At 38.4% G+C, this 11,558-nt stretch overlaps 1 protein-coding gene across 5 annotated transcripts in view; it reads right to left on the bottom strand.

Moving 5' to 3' along the window:
* The window catches only part of LOC137653528 (spermatogenesis-associated protein 20), a 186,066-nt gene that overhangs the window by 109,010 nt on the left and 65,498 nt on the right, over positions 1-11,558 (bottom strand). For 3 of the 5 annotated variants that reach the window (XM_068387004.1, XM_068387003.1, XM_068387001.1), the window contains exons 12-15: positions 11,294-11,502; positions 10,346-10,545; positions 4,826-5,091; positions 34-2,611 (exon numbers count right to left, since the gene is read on the bottom strand). The exons of 1 other annotated variant lie outside the window; for it this stretch is intronic. In XM_068387004.1, coding sequence (XP_068243105.1) covers positions 2,590-2,611; positions 4,826-5,091; positions 10,346-10,545; positions 11,294-11,502 — 697 coding nt within the window. In that variant the 3' untranslated portion in view covers positions 34-2,589. Of the gene's footprint in view, positions 1-33; positions 2,612-4,825; positions 5,092-10,345; positions 10,546-11,293; positions 11,503-11,558 lie in introns of those variants that run through there. One more of the 5 variants, XR_011046508.1, reaches the window with a different exon arrangement.

Raw genomic sequence — 11,558 nt, 5'->3', positions numbered from 1 at the left:
TACTAATTGTAAATATTGAAAAAAATACATAAATTAAATGATTGTAACAGTTTTATTGCATACCCTTACAGGTGTACAAAAGTGTTGTGGCAAATGTTTACTGCATTTCGTCTAACCCCTGGGGCAATAACATTTTCAATTAGAAAAATACTTATTACCTCAATTTCATACCATTTACAAAATCCTGTCAATTCTTCCTAACAAAACTAGACATCCTTTAATACCAATAAGCCTAGAGGGGCAAGATGATAATTAAACTATTAAAAAACGAAACCTAGCTTCAAGGTCAAAATATACAAAACCAATCTACCAGAACCTTTGAAATAACATTCTTTAAAAAGAAAGTTTCACAGGTCCCACAGCAGATCAAAATTACTGCCTAGTCTCTATACAAATAGGGTGATTAGAAAACTCTAAAATGGCTCATGTTCAACCTTATGCAAATAAAAAATTTTAATGAGAAAATTTAGAACTATTCACACAAAAATTCTTTACTAATTACCGCATTTGCTATATGTTACTGAAAAATTAATTAAGAGATTATTGAAAAATTTATTTCATAAATAAGAACCTGTACTTTACTGGTGTCCTGAATACAAAGATCTTTGTTAACGCATAATTCACTTTAAAAATCTGGCAATACAATAGGACTTATAAGGAAGGAATTGTTTAGAAACTAGTACAATACACTTTGATGATCAGAATCAAGAAATTTGTCATTCTGTCTTGCTGACCAATCACCAAGTGTGGCTTTCTTATCTAGGTTCTGTGTGTGACATTTAACCATGATGGCAACAGCAGTGGTTATTAATCCTAGATAAAAATGCTAATTAAAGTCCTAAATATTTGCCCTTATGTTCAAACCTGCTAAAAATAATTGCAAAATTATGATTTTGTATTAAAATAATGATACTGCAAATATTGAAAGACTAATCTATAAAAAAATCCTAATGCAATTTAAGCCTATAAAACATTTCAAACTGGACCAAATTCTACTGCAGGACTAAAGTGCATATAGTACCTTGCAAAAAATAAAATCTTACACCATATTTACCAAGTTCCTTCAACTACAGTTGTTTATAAACTAAAATTTGATTGTATATTGACATCATTTCTGACATAAAAAAAAAGTTTAATGGCCAACTATCATATTGTATAATCTGTTGATTACAATATGAGAAAAATATAAAAATGAAAATGAGTACAAATTACATATTATTTTTAGACGTCAAATTCCTTTAAACGATACCTGAATTGTACTTCCCTCTTATGTGCAAAATTTCCAGCAAGCAATTTTCAACCATTAACTATTAAAGTACACAGTAATCTTTTATGTACTTTATACCACATTTTACAAATATAAAATTCCATGTACCCAGAATGTATTTACATTTGACCATGCATTTGGTGGTCATACTTCGATACTTTGATCCTCCAACTCATTAGATAGACTCACAAAGCCAGAAAGAGAATGTGATGTTCTACATAGCTTTCTTAGTAACCATACATTCTGTCTAATAAAATTGCATTAAATCTAAGACATCAATTATTCCATGTACTGCATATATCTTCCCCAGTCGAAGAAGTACGAAGGGGAAATTCTGCAATCTCCTGCACAACAATACATCTAAATATCACAGAAAATCCAAGTCAGGTGATAAACAGAAAACTTCCCTCATATCTCATCAAAGCTTGGAAACCACATTTGTTTTAAGGCCTAAGACATTTTCAATATTGTAACATTCATCTGTGGACATTATTATTGAATTCAGCTAAAATGAACTGTACTATAATTTCTGAAATATATACTGTAAATAATTTCCCCTTCGACTCTCAAAGCAATATTTAAACAAACTCCTCAACTAAAGACAAGGTTAAAGTACAATACCTTAACTAGAATTTATTAAAGCTGTTGAGAGTTGTTAAAGTAAGCTATGTGTTATGCATGAACTGCTTATGCTATACAATAATTTTAATTTAATCCCTGACATTATTACTTGCATAATTTCAGATTTTTTTTTTTTTAACAAAGGCATCTGAGAATTGCATAAAGTCTAAATAAATTGGTTACTAATTAGGTTTTTAACTCTGTTCATTGCTAAGAACCCATAGCAAGTAAGTTTCACAACCTTTCTACCCATACACAATTTCTACTAAATGAGTTTTTATGTTTGCAGTTACATGTACATGCACTAAAAGTGGGTAAATTGTTACATTTACATAAACTTTCTTAACATAACATAGATTGCTACAAGGCCATCTACCAATTTTATCATGAGTAAACTTCAGTTTTTATTATTAAGAAAGGTAATTTATCATTTTCAATACACAGACATTAATAGATTCACTGTAAAAATATATATACTATGTATCTACAAATGATTACATCAAACACTTTGAGAATCTTATAAATCCAAATATTAATCTTACACTTCTACAGAGTCAATCAACAGAATCACTACAATAATTAGGTAGACAATGACAAAAGGGAAAACAACTTTGCTCTACTGTAAAAATCCCATCTTGTCTCAATTTTAACAATAAAAAATTAAAACTATTAACTGTTGGAGCCTCTTGAATGAAATTAACCTACATTTCCAGATTTCTCATTCTGTAAAAATATAAATCAGATGGAAATAAGTCTACTGTATATTATAATTTAAAAATACAGTAGAATATCAAACAATATACCTAGTTCAATCAGTCTTTTACCATAGATTGTACTGATAAAGATATGACATTCCTTATCAGATCCTTTCTGTTATGGTTTCAAATATATTCTCTTCTAAATACCTATACAAAAAACCGCATTCTGTAATCACTGTGTAATTATGTAATTACACCAGAAAGCTAAAGTACACTGTACTGATACTGATACTTATAAATTTCACGATATTCCATAACCGATTTACAAACTTAAACCATATCCTTATTCTGGCTATGAATATTGGTCTCTTTAAATATGAACTACTTATGTTACCAGCTAAATTTACTAGCTAATTTTCAAATGGGAAAATTTCACGAAATAAAAAGCTGTTAAACAATATTTCCAACCAATCACCTTCCAATATGAAAAAAAAAGGTAAATTGTTAAAAAGATAATAGGAAGTTTTCTTCAGCAGACTTTTCTCATTTGTTTCACATGGAGAAACATCCTATAGTAAAATCTAATCCTCCCTGTATACAAACTTCCCAATAATTTATAAAGTGCAGTTAAACAAAGATAAAAATAAGGCCATAAAACATCAAAACTGTTTAATAGAACTCAAGAAGCACTACTCCCCTAATAAAAGAAGACAAATAGTAAGCCAGCGTGCAACTTGTTCCTTTCAAACTTACTTAGATCTGTCATGCAGTGCTTAAATGTCAAAGGCTTCTTTTTAAAAAAATCATTTAAATATCTAAAATAAACTCAAATTCACACTTATATGCTGTACTAATGCATATAATCTTGATTTCTTACTTATCTCTAAAACATCCTATATCAAATTTTCAAAAGTATTGATACTATCTATTAGCTCCAATGATACTGGGTATCGTGTTCTCAGGAACAAAAAAATAAACTTCACAGTACTTACAATAAAAATGTTACTCATGAATATGTGAAAGGTCTATTTTAATTAAAGAAAAAATTACTACTGTATATGTAAATTAGTTACTCGTGTCAAACAGTTACTAGATAACTCACATTTACAGAAGTGTTTAAAACCAGTATTTTTCTAGGACAAACTACAGGAAGGAAAGTATGAACAGTCACTTATCCATGAATAATTAATAACTAAATTTTAAGAGTATTTTATAAGTTTTCTCACTTGAAAAAGCTTTTATGACTAAGAGTATATATCTAAATATTTCAATTGCAGGAAAGCTTACTTCTGTATACAAGTAATTTTAATACAACTACGTACATCAAATTTTATCCCTAATCAGGATGGAGTCTGAACCCATGATCTTTTCATTGCATGCGTAGAGTCCAGTTTCAGGGTTCCAGAACAGAAGTTACATTTATTACTTAAATATTTAATTAATTATCAAATTGCAGAAGTTATAACTACTTGCAGAATAATTAAAGAACTGGCTATACCGCTTCTGCAATCAATCTCAACTACATCTCAAATATGGTAATACTGTACTCTTAACTAAAGTTACAATATTGACATGTAACATTAGATAAAAAATACTATATGCTGGAGCCTCTCTTACAGTAAATATAAAAAACTTTACTTTCAAAGTCAAATGAAACTATATTCATTGGAGAAAAACCAAAACTCTTCCACTAGTCTTCTTAAAGGTTAATTTACCATTCTCTGATGTACTATTTACTAACTTACTTCAGATTAAAGGTTCCTTCCCAGAGTATTATACAATACACCAAACCAGATTAAAATTCCCTCTTAAAATTAGCCAAATGTAAAAAATCATATGCATATAGGTTTTTCATTAAATTAAGGTTACTATAGGCATTTTATCAAATTCCCAAATAAAATCTCAAGTTACTAAAGTTAACTTTTAACTTTGAACATTGAGAGAACTCATTCCCCAAAATATTTTCAATTGATTTTATAACTTGTATATTGCTTCCCTGAAATTTATTCAATGCAAACCTTATGTTGGAATAATTATCTTTGAATTATATTCAACCAGTTATGAGCCTTGGAGAAATTTTCGACAGGAAGAGGAGTAAAATTAAAAGTTATTAATTTCTTCATTATGAAAAAAGAAAATTACTAGTTTCTTAACAGGAGACTCAAATAATTTACGTAAGGGACTGCCGCCTTCTGACAAAGCCAAACTTCACCATTATTAGAACAGGATAAATACTTACAAAGATGCAGTCATATGAGTTTTCAGTGTCTCCTTAAGAAGATCTGGCTTGCTAACAGGCAATGAACACTTGAAATCATGGCAAACATAAGCTAAAGTCTCGTTGGACTTTGGATGGTAGTTATTGAGCGATTTGTGACGAGCATACATAAATGATCCTGTGTTGTCATCTGCTAATAAGAGAACTCTGTTGGGGATTTGAAGCCCATGCAATGTCTTCAGCATATTCTTCAAAGACTCTGTACCAATTTTTCCTGCGAGAATGATCTGAAAAAGGTCAAAGTATTTATAAATTTTATTTCATGGAAATGCCTGAGCCACTCTTTTATTCATAAAAGGTTGGATGATATATTGTAGTTTACAACTGATTCAATTTACTATTTTTTTTTTCTATCAAGAGTACTGTATTATCATTAGTATCATAACTGATATAATTTACTTAAGATAAGTGTCATAAATAATATGTTGTCATAGGTAATATTGTTTATAACAAGTTAAATTCTTTTTTTTACAATGCTTTTCAAAAATTTCAAATTCATACCAGTGTCTTGGTTTATACATTATCATTATCAGATTTCATATTCTTTAAGCAGGTAAATTAACCTGTGACTTAAAATGCTCTGAATGGTTTCTTTCATGTGAGATGAAACTACAGAAAAAAAAAATACATAAATTAGACAGTTATGTATTAAGACACGCTAGGGGGGAAAAACAAAGTAAAAAAAACAGAAAATACAGCTTGGACCAAAAGAAGTGCACAGAATCTTTAGTGCTACCCACAGGGTGCTGTGTAAAAGACAGCACATTTGTTTCACTTGGCTTCATCACTTCAGTAAAGTAACACTCACATTTGTGTTAATTTAGCATCCCCAGAACTGATTTGACAGGTATTTATACTATTGTTCCTTTGCATAAGAAGTACTGTACTTGTTTTTCAGGGTTTCATAGTACAATACTGGTTCACTTGCATGCAATGATTACCGTTAACACTAACATGATAATCCTAATAAAATCACTCAATTCTGTAACTTAATGCCAGATTAATTCATTTGTAATTCACTTTACACATACTATTCTTCAAAAAAAATATGGATGAGCTACTTTTTAAAGTGGTCGTCGTCGTCAGCGCCCACTCGTGTCCGAGTATTGGGTTCTGTCGTTGGCCATCAGCCTCCTATCTGTGGGGTGGGTGCTTATGCCTGATGTGGCTGTTAAGTCCTAGTCTGTGGTGGAAGAGTCGCGGACAGTGTTCACAAGGGAGGGTAGGTGGTGGGCGGGGCTGTTCTAATCGCTCTCTCCTTCTTCTCCTCCTAGCCTCCTCATTTTGTCTCCTCCTCTCCTCGAAGTCCACGGTGCCATGGTGTACTGTACTCCTCCAGGTTTTCCTGTCCCTGGCTGTTTCTTCCCATGAGGAAGGATCGATGTCAATTAGAGCCAGGGTGCGCTTTAGTTGATCTGTATAACGCATTTTCAGGGCTCCTCGTGGTCTGGTGCCCTGGGTCAGTTCTCCGTAAAATATTTTCTTTGGGAGCCTAGATGGATCCATCCTATGCACGTGTCCTATCCAGCGGAGGCGGTGGTGGATGATGGTGGCCTCCACGCTGGTCAGCGAGGCACGTTCTAAGACTTCAATGTTGGTGGTGTGGCTCTCCCAGGGGATTTTCAAGATCTGCCTCAGTTTCATTTGTTGGAAGCGTTCTATGTTTTTAAGATCGTTTTTATATAGCGTCCATGTTTCACATGCATACAGGAGCGTGGAGAGGACTACTGCCCTGAACACCATTATTTTGGTGGTCATTGTCAGTGCGTGGTTGTTAAATTGAGTCGGCCAAAGGCAGAGTGGGCTGCCCTGATCCTGTTCTCCACATCCTTTTTGCTTGTGGGAGCTGATGTTAGGATGCTCCCTAGGTAGGAGAACTGGTCCACCTGTTCTAACGGTTGGTCATTCACTGTGGTATTGAAGTTGGGGAGCATCAGTCCTGGTGGATGTTGGACGAGGGTCTTGGTTTTGTCTGAGTTGACTTGCATCTCAAAACGTTCGTAGGCAGAGTTGTATGCATCAGCTAACGACTGCAGGTCCTCTGCCGTCTGACCTGGGGTGGCATTGTCGTCAGCATACTGCAGTTCTCGCACTGCACACAAGGTGGTCTTGGTTCTGGCTCGGAGTCTAGCGAGGTTGAAAGCGCCTCCATCCATGCGGAAACGTAGGTCGACTGAGGGTGTGTCTGGGGGAATCTCGTTGAGCATTGCTGCGGTGTATAGCGAGAAACACGTCGGGGCCAGAACACAGCCCTGCTTCAGGCCGCCGTTGATGGGGAATGGGTCTGAAAGAGAGTTCTGGTGGCAGACTCTCCCAACCATTCCGTCATGGAGGGCACGCACCAGCTTGACAAAATCGGGTGGGCAGCCATATCTTTTGAGGACAGCCCACATGGCAGGTCGAGGTACTTTGTCGAAGGCCTCTTTCAAATCCCAGAAGATGAACATTATGGGCTGTTGTTGTTCGAGGCTCTTCTCTTGTAGTTGTCGCGCACAGAAGATCATGTCTATGGTCCCGTGGGAAGATCGAAAGCCGCACTGGGACTCTGGGAGGACGTCTTCTGCGAGGATAAGGAGGCGGTCAAGGAGAATCCGAGCGAAAATCTTACTCGCAATACTTAGTAGTGATATTCCCCGGTAGTTGTTACAGTTCTCCCTGTCTCCCTTCTTGAAGATGGTAGTGATGTTTGCATTGCGGAAGTCACTGGGGGGGGTCTTGGTCTCCCATATTTTCAGTATAAGGAGCATCAAACGGTTCCTCAAGCCGGGGCCACCGTGAGTGAGGAGCTCCAACGGGATGTTGTCTGGCCCTGGGGCTTTGCCGGGCTTCATGCGCTGCAGGGCCTTGTTGAAGTCATGGATGGAGGGTGGTAGTGCCATCCAGTGACGGACGGGATGCTGCGGGGTCATTCGCAGGAGATCGTCTGGGGTGTCTGCTTGGTCATTGAGGAGGTTCTCAAAGTGAGACCTCCACCTGGCCAGGATGCCCTCGCTGTCGGTGATGGTCGAGGCCCCATCCGCGTCCTTCAGGCTGCCCACTGATGACCGTGTGGGACCGAATATTTCCTTTGTTGCTGCATAGAAGCTGCGCAGGTCACGTTGGTCAGCGAAACTCTGTATTTCTGCAGCTTTTCTTTGCCACCAGGTATTCTGGGCTTCACGGATACCTCTCTGGCACCCAGCTTCAGCCACCTTGTGAGCACATTTGTTAGCTGCTGTTGGTTGGTTTTCCGAAGTCAGGCGTGCTTGTCGTTTGGTTTCAATGAGAAGAGAGATGGTAGCATCATTCTCATCAAACCAATCCTGCCGTTTCTTGGTGGTGTAGCCTAGTGTTTCCTCCGCAGCACGGGCCATGGCGTTTCTGAGGGTGGTCCAGTGGTGCTCAACCGTGGCCTGACCCACAGGGTCTGCGAGGTATTGTTCGCAGGCCTCCTTGTAGTTCTGTGCCACCTGTGGGTTGCGGAGCTTACTACAATCAAAGCGTTGGTGTGGTACGCTGTCAGGTGCCCTTCTGGGTGGTCGTAGGGTCGTCACGGAGAGTCGGGAGATGAGGAGTCTGTGGTCCGTCCAGCAGTCGTCCGCTCCGGGCATGGATCGGGTGATGCGGACGTCTCCTCAATCTCTGGCTCTGGTCAGGACGTAGTCCAGGGTGTGCCAGTGTTTAGACCGTGGGTGTCTCCATGTGGTCTTTTGTCGCTTTGGTAACTGGAAGATGGTGTTGGTTACCACAAGTTGGTGTTCTGCAAACAGACCCAGTAGGAGTTGGCCATTGGCGTTGCAATTTCCAATGCCATGGCGGCCGATAATTCCCTCCCACAGGCGATGGTCTTTGCCTACTCGGGCATTAAAGTCGCCAAGCACAACGAGCTTGTCATTGGCGGGCACTGCCTGGATGGTGCGGTCGAGCGGGGTGTAGAAGGCAGCTTTGTTATCATCGGTTGAGGTCATAGTCGGGGCGTAGACAGAGATCAGGGTGAGATGTCTGTCCCGCGTGATGGGGATGCGGACAGTCATCAGGCGCTCACTGATGGCCTTGGGAGCTAGGTTGTGCTGCTGCACTAGCTGGGAACGGATGGCGAAGCCGACACCGTGGATGAGAGGCTCCTCTAGGGCCTTGCCTTTCCAGAAGATGGTGTAGCCTGTTCCAGCTTCCCTGATGTTGCCCTCTTCGGGTAGTCTGGTCTCGCTAAGAGCCGCCACATCAACATTGAAGCGGGCTAGCTCCTTGCAGACGAGGGCTGTACATCGTTCCGGGCGGTTGGTGTTCGTCACGTCTTGGAGGGTGCGGATGTTCCACGCACCTAAGGTTAATATTTTTTTCTTGTTATTTTGACCGCATTAGTGGGATGTCCGCCAGCCGCGGTGAGCTGACCAGACGCGTTTGCCGTGTCCGATGTTTACCCCACCTTTTCTAGGGGCCTCCCCATGTGGGGTGGGCTGCGGTGTCCTCAATAGGCCAGCCCAGTCACGGGTCCAGCTGCCGAACTCTGGTGTCACGGCACCGTCACCAGAGAGCGACTGAATCTTAGACTCGCCGCCTGAGTGCAGTCGTGGGCTAAGGGCTTCCAGCTATCCAGGCCTGCCCCCTTCACCCACGGTGCTGTCGCCTCAGGACTTGCTGGTGGTCATGATGATGATGATGGTGAGAAAGAGATGAAGAAGGGTGGAGGAAACGACAGAATGCCAGTAGCTGGGTATATTGTTTTGGGTGGTCGTGGCTTTGCAACGGCCACGCACACACACTTGGCCCACATCATTTTCACCGCGGCTCAAGACATATGAGACAGGCGGCTTCTCCGATGTTGGTTGCATCGGGCTGCCGGGTTCTTGTTATGTCAAGGCCCGCCTTGTTGCCTGCCCGACAGGCATTGCCCTCTTCCGCCGGCGTTGGGAAGCACCGCCGTTGGGGTCTTGTTTGGTTTGATTTTGGAGTTTTCCTTCTCCTAGCCTTTGCCTATCTTAAAATAAAGGAGAAGGCCTATCCTGTAGTAAATGACTTTACCTTGTTAATCACTTCACAGGGCAATTGATATCAAAAGTTTAAACAGTGTTTTCTACTCTTGGGCTGTGGCATAGCCTCTAAATACAGGTTGGCTGGAGTTCCTGTTTGTGTGGGTATATTCATGTGAAATTTCCTTGGCTTATTAATATTTCAAGTTCTTATGTAATATTTAAAGTGGTATATGAAAATAAACAAAACTACATTAATGAAAAAAAATCTGATACAAGCAAAAATTTCAAATCTTTCCACAAACACTATCTTAAAGAACATCCTCATCTTTCCTCTTCATTAAAAGAGTACTAGTGAAAATTTAATAAAATTCATTAATAGAATTATTTGCAATATTTGAATTCTTCACATTTCAATAGATTACTCTCCCTCCAAATGTTAATGTATAGCACATTTCAAATGGTATTAAAAAGGAAGATCTAATTTTTGGACAAATTACTTTCATACAACTCGACCATCTAAAAGACTTGCCTGCACTGGTGGATTTGAATGGAGTAATAAAGCTGTTGTCATTTCTGGTAGAGCAATTGGAATTTTATTTAACCGCCCAGAAAACAGGCGGAATATGGCTTCTGCTTTTTCACGATAATCTGGTCTCTCCAGCAATGGACTTAGACGCACCAAATTAACACTAGATACAGAATTTGCAGAGGGCTCAGCACCGTCTTGGTCTGCCAAAAAAAAAAAGAAGGAAAAAATGGGATTAAAGTTTACTTCAAATTGCGAAGTTCAAAACTATTCCAAATTCTTCTTGGATTATCAATATTTTCATCCAATTACACACTGTCTTTGATTAGAGTTCTCTTGCTTGAGGGTACAATCAGGCACTGTTCTATCTTATTTCTCTGTTTTTTTTTTTTTATTTAAGTTTTTATAGTTTAAATATGAAAGATTTAATTTAATGTCATTATTGTTCTTAAAGTATTTTATTTATAGATGTTCAACCTGTAAGGCTGACTACCTAGAGATCAACCAAAATGGTGATAGAGGAAAACTTTTTTATAATAGAAAAAAACAAAATGTATAAATGCATTAAAAATCCAAGCTTTCCGATGAAGACCAAGAAACCAGAGATCACTCGTATACACTTCTCAAAGAAAAACTGAATGTCCTAACACTAAGAAGATGGAAGTTGAGCTCAATAAATAATGTTTCTGTCACTTCCTGGGTAATCAATATATATATATATCAACTCAGATCCTTGTTCAAACTTCTTTTTTGCTTGAAATTGAGGTTCAAAGCATACAGCAAATGAATATCTGGTGAAGATTATTGAAATTTATGATTTACCTATACTTTACAACTCTCTTTAAGGCATAAGCAAACCAAATATATAACTGAGCAAGGTAATTTTATACATTTGATATATTTACAATTACCCGGGCTATAAAACCATATTAAGTAATGATGTATCCAAACCTTCTTTGATTCGAAGAAGAATAGATTCGTCCCCCTTTTCAGTCATGTAATATCCTGTTCCTTCTGGATCCCAAAAGAGCTCATTCTGCTTATCTTGCAGCTCCTCAGCCAGTTCAAGCCAAGTAGTGTCTAATGTAGCTTCGTAAAGATAGAGGAAACTTCTAACTATCCACGCATAATCATCCACAAAACCAGAAATGCAGGAACCCCTAAAATGTAAAATAAATATTTCCTGTTTCAGATATTTACAAAATCATAAAATATG

Source organism: Palaemon carinicauda, chromosome 14 (genome assembly GCF_036898095.1).
Source record: "Palaemon carinicauda isolate YSFRI2023 chromosome 14, ASM3689809v2, whole genome shotgun sequence".
NCBI lineage: Eukaryota > Metazoa > Arthropoda > Malacostraca > Decapoda > Palaemonidae > Palaemon > Palaemon carinicauda.
Note: the sequence above shows the minus strand (reverse complement) of the source record. Positions and strands in the feature narration are given on the sequence as shown.